This window comes from Aquarana catesbeiana, linkage group LG01, assembly GCF_042186555.1.
Source record: "Aquarana catesbeiana isolate 2022-GZ linkage group LG01, ASM4218655v1, whole genome shotgun sequence".
NCBI lineage: Eukaryota > Metazoa > Chordata > Amphibia > Anura > Ranidae > Aquarana > Aquarana catesbeiana.
The window spans coordinates 160890869-160907103 of NC_133324.1; the positions used below are offsets into that span (position 1 = coordinate 160890869).

The 16235-nt window shown below is 42.6% G+C and overlaps 1 protein-coding gene across 3 annotated transcripts in view; it reads left to right on the top strand.

Moving 5' to 3' along the window:
- Positions 1 to 16235, top strand: part of ADGRV1 (adhesion G protein-coupled receptor V1) — a 774317-nt gene that overhangs the window by 159701 nt on the left and 598381 nt on the right. For all 3 annotated transcript variants that reach the window (XM_073624499.1, XM_073624500.1, XM_073624501.1), the window contains 3 exons: positions 1833 to 1996; positions 4090 to 4213; positions 13663 to 13926. In XM_073624499.1, coding sequence (XP_073480600.1) covers positions 1833 to 1996; positions 4090 to 4213; positions 13663 to 13926 — 552 coding nt within the window. The remainder of the gene's footprint in view (positions 1 to 1832; positions 1997 to 4089; positions 4214 to 13662; positions 13927 to 16235) is intronic.

The window sequence follows — 16235 nt, forward strand, 5'->3', positions numbered from 1 at the left end:
CAACATAAGTAGGCACTTCACTGGGTGTATGTAAAGCTAGCCATACATGGATCAAAATTCGGCCAGTTCAGGAGGTATATCCTTTCATCTAATAACACTGAAGAAATTACACTTTGCTACAATGTAAAGTAGTGTGTGTACACCTTATATAACAGTGTAAATTTGCTGTCCCCTCAAAATAACTCAACACACAGCCATTAATGTCTAAACCGCTAGCAACAAAAGTGAGTACAACCCTAAATGAAAATGTCTAAATTGAGCCCAATTAGCCATTTTCCCTCCCCGGTGTCATGTGACTCGTTAATGTTACAAGGTCTCAGGTGTGAATGGGGAGCAGGTGTGTTAAAGTTGCTGTTATCGCTCTCACTCTCTCATACTGGTCACTAGAAGTTCAAAATGGCACCTCATGGCAAAGAACTCTCTGAGGATCTGAAAAAAAAAATAGTTGCTCTACATAAAGATGGCCTAGGCTATAAGAAGACCCTGAGCTGCAGCATGGTGTCCAAGACCATACAGTGGTTTAACAGGACAGGTTCCACTCAGAACAGGCTTTACCATGGTCGACCAAAGAAGTTGAGTGCCCGTGCTCAGCGTCATATCCAGAGGTTGTCTTTGGGAAATAGACGTATGAGTGCTGCCAGCATCGCTGCAGAGGTTGAATGGGGTGGGGGGGTCAGCCTGTCAGTGCTCAGACCATATGCCGCACACTACATCAAATTTGTCTGCATGGCTGTCATTCCAGAAGGAAGCTTCTTCTAAAGATGATGCACAAGAAAGCCCACAAACAGTTTGCTGAACTAAGGACATGGATTACTGGAACCATGTCCTGTGGTCTGATAAGGCCAAGATAAACTTATTTGGTTCAGATGGTGTCAAGCATGTGTGGCAGCAACCAGGTGAGGAGTACAAAGACAAGTGTGTCTTGCCTACAGTCAAGCATGGTGGTTGGAGTGTCATGGTCTGGGGCTGCATGAGTGCTGTCGGAATTGGGAAGCTACAGCTTATTGAGGGAACCATGAATGCCAAGATGTACTGTGACATACTGAAGCAGAGCATTATCCTCTCCCTTCGGAGACTGGGCCATAGGGCAGTATTCCAACATGATAACAAACCCAAACACACCTCCAAGATGACCACTGCCTTGCTAAAGAAGCTGAGGGTAAAGGTGATGGACTGGCCAAGCGTGTCTCCAGACCTAAACCCTATTGAGTATCTGTGGGGCATCCTCAAATGGAAGGTGGAGGAGCGCAAGGTCTCTAACATCCACCAGCTCCTTGATGTCATCAAGAAGATGTGGAAGAGGACTCGAGTAGCAACCTGTGAAGCTCTGATGAACTCCATGCCCAAGGGGGTTAAGGCAGTGCTGGAAAATAATGGTGGCCACACAAAATATTGACACTTTGGGCCCAATTTAGACATTTTCACTTAGGGGTGTACTCACTTTTGTTGCCAGCGGTTTAGACATTAATGGCTGTGTGTTGAGTTATTTTGAGGGGACAGCAAATTTACACTGTTATACAAGCTGTACACTCACTACTTTACATTGTAGCAAAGTGTCATTTCTTCAATGTTGTCACATGAAAAGATATAATAAAATATTTTTAAAAATGTGAGGGGTGTGCTCACTTTTGTGAGATACTGTATATGATATTTTGTTTAATACATTATATATATACTGTATACGGTATGAAAAAAGTGAAAAAAAAAATCATGAGAATATGAAAGACCTACAGATAAAGGAATTAAAAATCTGGCATGTTTTACCAACGAAGGATATATATTTATCGCTTTATTGCTTTATGCTTATATTTATGTTTCTTATATTTTTCTAGCTACATTTGATTTAATAAGAAGACAAGGACATTTTGGAAACATTAATGTGAGCTGGACAATAAACCCCAGTTCTACGAGTGATGTAGCTCCAACATATGGCAGAGTTCAGTTTAAAGATCAGGAAAATTCGAAAACCATATCTGTTTCATCCACACCTGATGAGGTATGCCTATATGTGTATAGTAAATTGCACATCTTAAGTGTATGTAGGTGGTAATATTCATTATTATTATTATTATTATCATTATTAGTCTTTACTATCATTATAATGTTCATAGTCTGGACTGATTAATTTATTTTCCCAGAGATTTGCTACTGGCTGTAAATTTTCTTCTACAGAACAAATAATATAATTTAGTCTTAAAGTTAAAGTGGATGTAAACCACATTCATGAAATCTGACCTGGGCACATGTATCTGTAGTGTTTACTTATCTCTCTACAGAGCCCTAAGTTCCGTGTTCTTCTGCTGCTCCGTTTCTCTGTTATCACCATGATAGCTTCTGACAAGTTCTCCGAAACGGGAGAAAAAAGTAGCTGAAAACTTGTGTCGGGGAGGTTGCTATAAATAGAATAGCAGAGCGCTTGTCTATTCACAGTGCAGCTCTGCATGTTTCTTTGTTCCTCTGCCTATGTGGAGGGGGGTTTGTGCCTTTCCTCCAATCAGCTCACACACACAGTGTATGCCCAGACTCCCCTCCCACTGCTGAAACAGGAAGAGACATTTGTAACACGATATGCACATTCTAAAGAATATAGAAAGGGGAAGACAGCAGATATAAATGTAAAACTTATGTAGGGAGATTTGTTTAATCTCTGTGTATCATCTGAGGCTGTTCACTTCACTGGGTATAGGAGAGGGTTTACATCCACGTTAGGTCTAAATCAAAAGGTCACTTCTGCCCAACGGCTTTAAAGGAACATTTTTTTTAATTGGAAAAAAAAAGAATTTTTTATTGCATTTTAGTGTAAACGTGAGATCTTTTTGACCCCAGATCTCACATTAAAGAGGTCCTGTCATGCTTTTTTTCTATTACAAGGGATGTTTACATTCCTTGTAATAGGAATAAAAGTGATCCAATTTTTTTTTTTAAAGGGACAGTGTAAAAATAAAAAATAAAAAGTAAAATAAATAAAAAAACATTTTTTTTTTAAAGCGTCCCGTCCCGCTGTGCTCGCGCGCAGAAGCGAATGCATACGTAAGTCACGCCCGAATATGTAAACAGTGTTAGAACCACACATGTGAGGTATCGCCATGATCGTTAGAGCAAGAGCAATAATTTTAGCAAATTCTCCACCTCAAAACTGGTAACCTGTAGAGATTTTTAAACATCGCCTATGGAGATTTTTAGGTGTCAAAGTTTGTCGCCATTCCATGAGCGGGTGCAATTTTGAAGCATGACATGTTGGGTATCAATTTACTTGGCGTAACATTATCTTTCTCATTTTTAATTCAAAAAAGTGTATTTTTCCCAAAAAATTGTGTTTGTAAGACCGCAGCGCAAATACGGTGTGACAAAAAGTATTGCAACGACCGCCATTTTATTCTCTAGGGTGTCTGAAAAAAAATATATATAATGCTTGGGGGTTCCAGCTAGAGGTAGCAATTTTCCAGCAAAAAAAAAAAATGATTTTAACTTGTAAACAACAAGTTTGAAAAATTGGCCTGGTCCTTAAGTGGTGGCTAAAAAGAAAGCAGCGAAGGAGGGACATCTCACCAGTTCAGCCAATGAAGCATCAATGAGTGTGCTCTTAGACCCCTTTCACACTGGGGTACTTTTCAGGCATAATAGCGCCTGAAAAGCGCCTCTTAAGCCACCCCAGTTTGAAAGCCCAAATGCTTTCACACTGGGGCAGTGCGCTTGCAGGATGGGAAAAAAAGTCCTGCAAGCAACATCTTTTGGGGGATGCGGGGGCGGCTGCCAAAACGCTCTGCCCATTGAAATGAATGGGCAGCGCTGCCGAAGCACCTGCAAAGCGCTTGGGCAGCGCCGCAACACGGGCGTTTTTTACCCTTTCCTCAAGTCGCTAGCGGGGGGCTAAAAGCACAAGTAAGTTGGGCGGGTATGAATGTATTGGAGAGGGTGCTATGGAAAAAATCTCCAAGATATATAGGAGAGCCCCAGCTTGGTAATGCAACCTATAATGAAAAAATACCGGGGTCAGACGAGACACCCCGGTGGCCTTCTGGTGTGATTTTAAGGGAACTGAATGGAACATTATATATATATATATATTTTTTTTTTTCACATTTCCAGATTCCAGAGGAGACAGAAATATTCACAGTAATGATTTTTAATCCAACTGGTGGTGCCAGGATAGGAGATGTTACCACTGCCACGTTGGTAATAAATAAAAATGATGATGCAGTTTTCTTTACAGGTATTTTATTTTCCTTATTTATAAAACTGATCCTTGAAAAATAAGACCTTTTTTATTGAGGTGTATAGATTGGAAGCTGGATAACTCTACTGCTTGATTCAATACTTGACTGTGAGAGACAGTAAAACCTTACATGAATGTTGAATTGAAAAATACCTGTACAAATGTATGCAGGCTTGTTTCATTTTGTAGTTTTTGAATGCCACCTCTGTTTCATTTAATTGACTACAAAGTTCAAGTAAATGGATAACACATTTCTGTAAGTATTGTTTATCTTAGTTAGTAAATTACCACCATTTAAAGTCTATAGCACAGAAGTGTCTTTGTGTGTACCAAACCTCAGGGGTGGGAAGAAACAGCCCACAGGATAGGACCATAAACTGACAAAAAAAAAGACATTCCACTAGGGAGAAAAACTCCCATTTACATCACATACAGGAAGGAGAAAAAAATCCACTGTAATATTACTAAGTGGGATTAGCAAGGGGAGTGCCTAATTTCTGTTAAAGAGGCTGGTTTTAATAACTCTTCACCCTCTAAAACACGATCCTTTCTCTCCACCTCTGGTCCTTTGCACGAATGTTTTTTTTTTTTTTTTTTACTATTTGCCTCCTGGTATATGCACGTCAAAAATCCTAGGAGGCAAAGCCTTTAATTCAGTAAAAATGGAGGTGACAGATCTAGCGGGATGTAATCGGGGAGGCACTCCAGCTGACCTCGTAAACATCCAACAGCCTCTTGATGACCTCACACCAAAGCATGGCGGCATGGGATTGAGCGCTGCAAGAACAGAAGAGGATCTTAGCTGGACAGTGCTAGATCTGCTGGGCGGGTGAGTATCTGAACTGTGCACAACTCACCACTAGGTAAATAGAGGTTTAAAATAAATGGGGGGAGGGTGACAATCCATTGTATTTATGATTTAATGCTGACCATCGGAACAACTGCACAGATTGGCAGCTGTTATAGCCTCTTTGCTATGTCTTATTTATTTTTCATTGTATTTGTACCATAGAGTATGATCATCTTATGAATATTATATAACTGTGATTAAAGACTGTTCCAGCTTAATAAAAACTATTGTATGTGTTTATGACTTTGGCCTGATTCATCAAGCTGCAATTGCTCTTAAATCACAAATCCAAAAAAAAAGAAAAGAAAAATGAATAGCATATTTTAGCCTAATATTGTTCCACTTAACCCTTTCGCTGCCAGGCCCTGTGCTCCATTTTGAAAACTCAGGTGGCCAGACCATTTTTTCAATTTTTCCATTGCTTTTTTATTTTTCACATATAGCTTTCAGAGTTTGTAAAAGACCTCCCAAACCTACTTAAGCTATCCAGTCTAGATGATCTCTGCCTTCGCCTTGGTCACATCTCTAGAGACACTCTCCTGTGTTCCTGTTAAAGACTTGCTTGGCTGACATTCCTTCTGGCTCCAGATCCTACTTGCTGTTCTACTATGCTCATCTCTGGCTTCCTGGCGTTTTGGCTTGTCTGACTATACAATTTGAGGGCAATCCAGTCCAATGCAGAGGGTTTCTCTACCAGGTTGAGATATACTTTGAGATGCTGCCCCAGGCATTTACCATGGACAGAAGCAAAGTAGGTTTTGTGATATCTTTGCTTTCTGAGAGAGCCTTGGCCTGGGCAAACCCTCTATGGGAGACGCAAAAACCTGTTGTCTTGAGTTACCCTGAGTTTGTGACTTCCTTTAAAAGGGTATTTGACATTCCCGCACGCTCCGCATCTGCTGTCAAGTGCCTCATGTCCATCAAACAGAGTACGAGAACTGTTGCCGATTACGCCATTGAATTCCATACTCTGGCAGCAGAGGTTGCTTGGAACAATGAGGCCCTCATGGCTGCTTTTTCTCATGGTCTCTGGGATACCATCAAGAATGAGATAGCAGCCCAAGATATACCCACTGAGCTGGAGAAGTTGATCACGTTTGCCATCCTCATTGACTCCAGACTCAGAGAAAGACTCCCTTTTAAGGAGTGCTTGCAGAAGCCTCCTGTACACTTGTCTCCAAACTTTGCAGTCCCACCCTTGCCTCCCTCACCTCCCATGCCTTCTGGTTTCGAGTCAGTCTGTGAAGATGAACCCATGCACTTGGGCTTCATGCATCTCTCTGCACATGAGAGAATCCTTAGGAGGAGGGAGAGATTGTGCCTTTATTGTGGCCAGGCAGGTCACTTTCTGAAGTCTTGTCCTACCCATCCAGTGAATGCCCGAACCTTGAGGTCCTGTCACAGACAGACCTTAGGTGGCATTGTTTCGTCCCCAGTTATCCAGAAGGCTAAGCCCCTGGTGTCGGTTACCCTTTCTTGGCCTGAGTCGTCCATCAAGATACAGGCTCTAATCGACTCTGGGGCTGCAGGCCTGTTCATTGATGCTGCCTTTGTATCGAAGCACTCGATTCCACTGCAGCTGCATGACACTCCACTTGCCATTGAGGCTCTTGACGGAAGACCTCTACAGCCTGCCCATGTGACTTATGAGATTGTTCCATTGTCCATGTCCGTAGGGGCTCTTCACCATGAGATAATCCAATCCAAGTTATTTCCTCACCTAAGTTTCCGCTGGTTATTGGTTATCCTTGGTTACAGAGGCACAACCCCTCTTTTGATTGGCTCCATGCTGAGGTTCTCTCCTGGTCACCACAATGCAGTAAGACATGCTTCCAGAAGGTAGCCAAGGTCAGTGTGCACCTCTTCACTCTCCTCCCTGCCGGAGGAGTAGCGCGATTTTAGTGATGTCTTTGACAAAGGTCAAGCCAGTATTTTGTCTCCACACCAGTCGTGTGATTACGCATTTGACCTTCGACCTGGTGACATACCCCCTCGTGGCTGAGTTTACCCTTTGTCGGTCTTGGAGGATAAGGCCATGGAGGAGTATGTTGCAGACGCACTTTCTCGAGGTTTCATCTGCAAATCCTCGTCTCCTGCTGGTGCTTCGTTTCTTCTTTGTGAAGAAGAAGAGTGGCGAACTGAGACCTTGTATTGATTATAGGGGTCTCAATCGTTTAATGATTAAGAATGCCTATGCGATTCTGTTCATTTACGGAGTTATTTGAAGAGAGCAACGGTTTTCATGAAGCTTGATTTGAGAGGGGCATACAATCTCGTGAGGATTAAGGAGAACGACGAGTGGAAAACTGCGTTTAATACCAGAACAGGCCATTAGGAGTACCTCGTAATGCCTTTTGGCCTTTGTAACGCCCCGGCAGTTTTCCAGGAATTTATTAACGATGTCCTCCGAGATTTGTTGCAGTTATGTGTGATGGTTTATTTCGACGATATCCTCATATTTTCCAAGTCCCTGGAGAGCCACCAGACAGATGTCTGTCGTGCACTTCAGAAACTAAGAGAGAAGAATCTCTATTGTAAAATTGGAGAAGTGCGAATTCCATCATGAACAGGTTAAATTCCTGGGTTATGTCATTTCCACTGCTGGTTTTTCGATGGACCCAGAGAAACTTTCAGACGTCCTACAGTGGCCCCGATCCATGGGTTTCCTCCTTTACATCCTATTATTGGACATTTATTCGTAACGTTTCGTCTCTGGTCAAGCCCCTGACTGATATGACCAGAAAGGACGGTAACCCACAGAGTTGGTCTCCAGAGTCCATTAAGGCCTTTGAGAGTCTCAAGGCTGCCTTTGTTGAAGCCCTGAAAGAATGGAGACATCTCCTCGAAGGTACCACTGTGCTCTCATTCTTACTGACCATAAAAATCTCACATTCTTGTCTGAGGTTAAAGGCCTCTCTCCCAGGAGGGCGTGATGGGCTCTTTTCTTGTCTAGTTTCAATTACATTGTCTCATTCTTACTTGGTACTAAGATTGTTAGGGCTGGCGCTTTGTCACGACAATTTTCCTCCACTTCCAAGATGGAGTCGGTTCTGGTTCCTGTGATTCCTCCTGATCGTATTCTGGCTACGGTTCACACCAGTCTCACTTCTCCTTTGGGTGACAAAATTCTTGCTGCTCAGGTTCGTGCTCCTCCTGAGAAACCTTGTGACTGCTGCTTTGTCCCAGGAGTCTCCGTACTGCCGTGCTCTAGACTTACCATTCTGTCAAGGCTGCTGACCACCCTGGGAAGAATCAACCCTAGTCTACGTGCTGATATAACCGCCTTCATACTGTAGCTGTCTGTTCCGTGTGTGCTCAGGGTAATACTCCTGTCTATGGATTTTATTGTGGAGTTACCCAACTCCCAGGGCAACACAGTTATCCTTATGGTGGTTGACCAGTTCTCGAAAATGTCCCATTGTATTCCACTTAAGAAGTTGCCCACTGGCTTCCATTTTTTGCTCGGGAGATATTTTCGATTACATGGGCTACCCAAGGTGATTCTCTCAGACAGGGGTAGTGAGTTTGTGTCCCGGTTCTGACGAGCCTTTTGTGCACAGTTGAGAATTCAGCTTGCTTTCTCCTCTGCTTATCACCCGCAGTCTAATGGGGCCGCAAAACGAGCCAATCGGTCCTTGGAGCAATTCCCACGCTGCTATATTTCTGACCATCATAAGAACTGGTCATACCTCTTACCGTGGGCAGTGTTTGCTCACAATAGTGCCTTGAATTCTGCTTCCCGATTGTCCCCGTTTATGGCGAAGTATGGTTTCCAACCTTCCATGTTGCCAGACTCATTTGTTCCACAGAGTATTCCTGTATTAGAGGAGCATCTCTGTGGTCTTTGTTCCACTTGGGCACAAGTCCAGGAGGCTTTGCGACATGCTAATGATAGGTACAGACTCCATGCTGACCGCAGATGCCTGCCTGTGCCTTCCTACCAGGTTGGGGACAGGGTCTGGCTGTCATCTCACAACCTCCGACTTCGTGTTCCCTCTCTGAAGTTCGCACCTCGGTATATTGAGCCTTTCCGTATTCTTTGCAAGATTAACCCAGTGGCTTACGCATTAGACCTTCCTTCTAATATGCGTAGTTCAAATGTATTTCATGTCTCCTTATTAAAACCTTTGGTCTGCAACCGCTTTACCACCTCGGTGCCTTGTCCTCACGCTGTACAGATTGAGAATCATGAGGAGTATGAAGTACAGTCCATTGTTGACTCCCGTAGGTTCCGTCAGCGCATACAGTACCTGGTGCATTGGAAAGGGTACGGTCCGGAGGAACGATCTTAGGTCTCATCCTCGGAACTGCTAAATCCCTACTAAATATAAAACCAATATATTCAGAAAAAAATACATTAAAACCATTATTAGCAAAAAACACAGCTAGTTTTACATAATTCCTGCTAAATTCCTGTTAAATCCCTACTAAATATAAAAGCTTAACCTGTATGGAGTTAATAAATAACAAAAAAAAATTCATTTTTACATTGCGCCTTTTTGCAAAATGGTGAAAATCGAAAGTAGGCAATAATGTAAATATCCATATTTCTCAAAAAATCTGAAGGTTTTCATTTTCCCTTACAGCTTTCAGAGTTTGTGAAAGACCCCCAAAACCATATATTTTCTGAAAGCATATGACCGCTAGAAAAGAAGGTGCTACTGATTTTTTAGACCCCGCGGTATTTGCATAAATGTTTTTCAAACCAATATATTCACAAAAAATACACTATAACCATTATTAGCAGATAAAAACACAGCTAGTTTTACAAAATTCCTGCTAAAACTCTACTAAATATAAAAGCACAAAAAATCTGAAGGTTTCCATTTTTCCCTTACAGCTTTCAGAATTTGTGAAAAACCCCCAAAACCATATATTGTCTGAAAGCATATGAGCTATAGAATAAAAAGAAGGTGCAACAAAATATTTGCGTTTATCAAACCAATATATTCGCAAAAAAAACACTAAAACCATTATTAGCAGATAAAAACACAAAATTCCTGCTAATATTCCTACTAAATATAAAAGCTTAACCTGTATGACGTTAATAAATAACAAATATTTTTTAATCTTAAATTGCGCCTTTTTGCAAATTGGTGAAAATTGAACGTACCCAAAAATTTCTCTGGAAAAAATCTGGAGGTATTATTTTTTTCACTTACAGCTTTCAGAATTTGTGAAAGACCCCCCAAACCATATATTTTCTGAAATCATAGGACCAGTAGAATAAAAATAAGGTGCTATTGATTTTTAAGGCCCCGCGATATTTGCGCAAATGTTTACCAAATCAATACTTTCGCTAAAAATACACTAAAACCATGAATTCCTTCTAAATTCCTAGTAAATATAAAAGTTAAAACTGTATTGAGTTAATAAATAACAAACATTTGTACATTTTAAATTGCACCTTTTTGTGAAATGGTGAAAACCAAACGTACGAAAAACTGTAAGTAAAAATTTACTCTAAAAATCTGGAGGTTACCATTATTCACTTACAGCTTTCAGAATTCGAAAAGACCCCTCAAATTAGACATTTTCTAAAAGAACATGACCTGTAGAATAAAAAAAGTGCTACAGTTTTTCTGGGTCCCACAATAGTTCATCATATCGCTATTTTCACTAAAAATACACTAAAATCGCAGTGGAGGGGTGAGTTGTTTGTTTTTCTTTTACTTTTTACATTTTTTTACAGTTGTGTTTGTACATTTTTTTTTTGGGGGGGGGGTCTTTGGTGAGATATTAGAGGTCTAAACAGACCCCCATATCTCTTTTTGTTTGAGACAGAGAAAGGGACTGAAGATAGACATTTTCTCTGTATCACTTAACTTGAATGAATAATGAATAATTATCAGATGTCAGTGGGCATATAGGAGCAATCATAGTGTGCTACACTGAGGGGGTGGTAAACACATATTTACCAAGCCCCCCCAAGCCCAAACATCACCTGCACCCACACCACTCCCCCCCTCCCCCGTTGCGATCCCCTGCCTGTAAGTTTGCCTGAGCAGAAGCTGCAGGCTGTGGGAGGGAAGGGGAGATGCCGCTCCAAGCATGGATGGATCGGGGGTGCGGGGGGCCGGTATGGGGGGTGATCAGAGTTATTGGGGGGACACATCTGGACCCCCCAAGCCCCAGTCAGCAACTGAAGCCGGCGGGAGCGGCAGAGGAGGGATGCCGACTTATGATGGTAGCCAGTGGCGTCGCTAGGGGGTGGCTTCTGGGGCTGTAGCCCCGAATCTGGGGCCCATAGCCCCGAGTCACTGCAGGGGTCCCCAACCACCGGACTGTGGCCTCTCTGCAGCCGGGTGGTGAGTGTGGCGGGGCCACATGACAGAGCCAGAGAGCAAGTGGCCAGAACTGGAGATCCGGAGAGTGGGTGGGCCACATGACAGAGCCAGCGGGCAGCATGGGAGAGCTGGAGAGCAAACACTGATAGAAGGCACTGATGAGCACAGATAGAAGGTACTGATGAGCACTGATAGAAGGCACTGATGGACACTGATAGAAGGCGCTGATGGACACTGATAGGAGGGTCTGATGGGCAATGATAGGAGGCATTTATGGGCCCTGATAGGAGGCACCGATGAGCACTGATTGGAGGCACTGATGGGCACTGATAAGAGGCACCGATGAGCCATGATAGTAGGCACTGATGGACACTGATAGAAGGCACTGATGGACACTGATAGAAGGCACTGATGAGCACTGATAGAAGGCACTGATGGACACCGATAGAAGGCACTGATGGACACTGATAGAAAGCGCTGATGAGCACTGATAGAAGCCACTGATGTACACTGACAGAAGGCACTGATGAACACTGATAGAAGGCACTGTTGAGCACTGATAGAAGGCACTGATGAGCACTGATAGAAGGCACTGATGGACAGTGATGAGGCACTGATGGGCAATGATAGGAGGCATTTCTGGGCACTGATAGGAGGCACTGATGAGCACTGATAGGAGTCACTGATGGGCACTGATAAGAGGCACCGATGAGCACTGATAGGAGGCATTGATGGGCACTGATAAGAGGCATTGCTGGCCACTGATAGGAGGCATTGCTGGCCATTGATAGGAGGCATTGATGGGCACTGATAGGAGGTACTAATGGGTACAGATAGGCTGCATTGATGAGAACTGATAGGTAGCACTGATAGAAGGGACTAATGTGCACTGATAGGTGGCATTGATGGGCACTGATAGGTGGCACTGATGGACATTGATGAGCACTGTTAGGCAGAACTCATAGGCTGCACTGATGGGCACTGAGGAACACTGTTAGGCAGAACTCAGGCAGCATTGATGAGTACTGATAGATAGCACTGATTGGCAGCATTGAAGAGTACCAATAAGTGGCACTGATGGACGCTGTTAGGTGGCATTAATGAGCACTGATAGGTAGTGCTGATAGGCAGCATTGATGGGCACTAATAGGTGGCATTAATGTGCACTGATAGATGGCACTGATAATTGGGGCACTGATTATCAGTGTAAACAATTTACTGACATTCTTCACAGTTAACGGCAGTCCTTTCCACACACAGACACAGCGTGGGAGGAAAGGGCTGGGAATAACCGGCAAGTCTGTTTACATGTGATCAGTTGATCACATGGTAAAGGGGCCGCTGTGATTGTGCTGGATGCACGTCCCAGGGCATGCAGGAAGCAGGGTGCTGGGATGATGTCCATGGACACCCTCCCAAAATTGGAAGTCCGTGGCTCGGATGGAAGGGGGGCAGGGGGGCCCATCATGGTTTCTTGCACCGGGGCCCTGAAGGTTCTAGTTACGCCTCTGCTAAAGGGTCTAAACAGGCAGGGGTGTATAAACACCTGGTAAGAGGGGAATTTCCACACCACTTCGACCATCAATTCCACAGCCTATAATGCGTGACTATGCAGGGCCAACAACCTCAGATTCGGGCATGGATAATTTCTTCTCTATGGCACTCAATTAGTGTATAAATCCAGAAAAGAGAGACAAAACACCTTCACATAGTATAAAACCATGTAGCAAGGGGATTTATTAAAAAGTTCAGAACACTCACATTTCAGCAGATAAAAAAGTGCTTATTAAGTTATCTTTCTGTAAACAGCGTACAGGACACAATGGCATAGACAGGACTCGACCCAATGCATTTTGTCTACATAGACATCACACAAGCAGGAAATTATGTTTCTGGGGGATGTTCTATACACGCTCTGTGTACGAAACAGCTCTAGGTAGCCATATTGCATTGTAATTTAAGAAAATCACAGAACTGCAGATTGAAGAGGAAAGGTCATTTTTAATAACATTCAATTACAATATGACTTGTGTCCCAATTGTATACCCTATATTATTATTATTTTTTTATTTGCTATTTTTTTTTTCATTTAAATGGAGTTACCCTGTAAGTGACACTGCACCTTGATGAATTAGGACTTTTCTATGAAAATAATACAGTTTTTTTTTTCAGTTTGAGATCAAATAAATCTTTTGTTCACTATTTTTTACCCAATCAAGTTTGAAAAGATATACAGGACCTGTTTTTAATATATGTAACATAAAGTATTTTATATTAGAACCTAATTGCAAACTCTGACTGCATTTCAGAACCAGTCATGGTATGGATTGAGGAAGGTCAAATTGCAAACTTCACCATAATACGCAATGGATCTGCAGATTTTGTCTCCTCTGTTGCTTATGTTACTGTCAGTGGTACAGCCAGTGCTAAGGATGGAGATTTCACTTATATTGCTGGAGACATCCTGGTGTTTGGTATTGGGGAGCGAATGCAAAATGTATCGGTTCATACAAATGAAGATGATATTCCAGAGACAGATGAATTCTTTTATCTACAGCTTCTCAATGCTACAGGTTAGTTTAAAGTATTAATGATGGGGCTTGTTTTACCAAGAAAACTATGCTGTCGAAACACTAACTCTATGTAGGATTGAATTAACTATGTTCATATGTTTAATGGTGAACCTAACCTGCTGCCCTAAAGCCTTTCCAATAGCAACAGTGCTTAAGCATCTGCTTTAGCCTTCAAATCTGCCTTTTTTGTGTGTTTGTGGAGCCTCTTTGAACCCTAGATCCAGCCTTTAGTGGAACAACCACTTCTTCACAAATTGAGATTGCATCCCTCATCCTCTCAGCCAGAGGCATAACTAGAACCTTCAGGGTCCTGGTTACAAGAAACTACGAAGGGCCCCCCTGACCTCTGGTCCCTGGGCCCTTCCCTTCGAGCCACGAGCCCCTCCCACTGATCCCAAGAGGGGAAAGCAATGAGCAGTATACAGTGGGGGAGGGGAAAACAGTGAGCACTATACAGTAGGGGGAGCAGTGAGCACTATACAGTGAGGGGGGGGGGGCAGCAGTGAGCAGCATGGAGTGTAGTAACCACAGTAGAAGCCTTACAGATAGAGGGAATATGGAATATCTATGGTTACTCCACAGAAATATAGGGCAGCAACACCAAGTGTAACGAAACTACATGCAGACTGCATAAGGCACTTTCCCTTTAGTGCAGGAGCTGCTTAGCAATGCTTTAAACTAATTCAGGCTCACTTTAAACTCTGCGACTAAGGTCCTGCAAAGCTCTGTAAATCTGTTTCTACTAGGCCATAGTTGCCAACATTCTCAAAAGTTTTTTAAGGACACTTTTTTTTTATGTAGGCAGAGTATTATTTCATTAGTGGAGGGGCATTATCGTGTAGGCGTGGCCTAGTGGGAGAGGGAAAACAGTGCACAGAAGATGCCTTACATAGTGGAGAATGTGCTAATATATAGGAAAAGAAAGGAAGGAAGGAAGGTTCAATTACTGTTTGGGCATACATTAAGAGGGTTTCTTCTTCCTCATTTCATCCAGCTTGCAGAGCAGCTCCATGCCACAACACTGGAAGCCCGGACAGTGCACCTATTGGCTGGGATGCTGTGCAGCCTGCCTCCTGCTACCTCCTCGGCCAATAGGTAGCTACAGTTTGCTCTTACATCCCAGAATCTCCCGACTCCCAGCCCACCCAGCTTACTATGTGGGCAGCCTGGGATGACACGGTGACCATCCGCGCACCGCATCAGGTGACGGTGGAGCGGTGCGGAATTTTTATGTGGGATCAGACCCCCTGACACAGTCTGACCCTGCCCGGGACAAAGCCAATTTTCCAGGATTCTGCCCGGGACATGCTCAGACTGGGACATGGATCTAAATTCTGTGAATGTCCTGGGCAAAGCGAGACTGCTGGCCACTATGCTAGGCTTTTTTAATGCTGGCTTTACACTAGTAGATTTTCTGGTGAAAATTCTTACAAAATTCTTAGTACATTTCACAGCCTGAGGAATGTTGTTGGAAGGTAGTTAAATATTTAATTTGCTTTTAACATTCATTTTTGGAACAAAAAAACATACAAACAACAACCATATACACTGTTAGAAATTCTTCATTCAAGAAAATATTTCCATCCTGCTTTGATTTTTCTCATCACTGTAATCCAGAACAAACATAAATTTGACCCCACTAAAGATTAGAAAAGAGAACGAAGGTCCTTAAAATGAAAAATTTCGAATGAAATTCTACTAGTGTATAATCAGTTTAAAGTGTTACTAAAGACAAAATCAAACATAACATATATATATATATATATGATGCAGTTTGTCACTAGCATTAACTAAGAACTCCCCTTGTAACTTTTTTTTATCTGTTAATCCTACTGTTATTTTTCAACTCCCTTAGACCAAGCTGTCCAGAAAAAGTGGAAGTTAGAGAGAAAAAAAGTCCATCACTGATAGGGGACTTAGAAATGATAATCTTTATTCAATTAGTTAAAACCTTTATCCCAAAAAGAAAAGAAAACCGAATGCTGTAACTGCCTAAACGGTGTTATCTGGAGTGCCGCTTTAATTTCTTAGTCACTTATGTAAACTCCATCTAAATCTACTAGTCTACTTAACGATATCCTCTCTAGATAGTGCCGCTTTAGGAGGGGAGGAAGGAATTTCTCAACTAAGCACACTGGTGTCTCTGGTGCTCCTCCATAGATAGAAGAGCCCCCCTAAGACCTAAGACAGGAAGTATGTTAATGACCAGACCCCCAGCTGAACCCCCCCCCCTCAAAAAATACTGGTAAGCTACAATATTAATAATTTTCTGTTTCAAGCATTGCTTTATGCATTTACATACCTCCTTT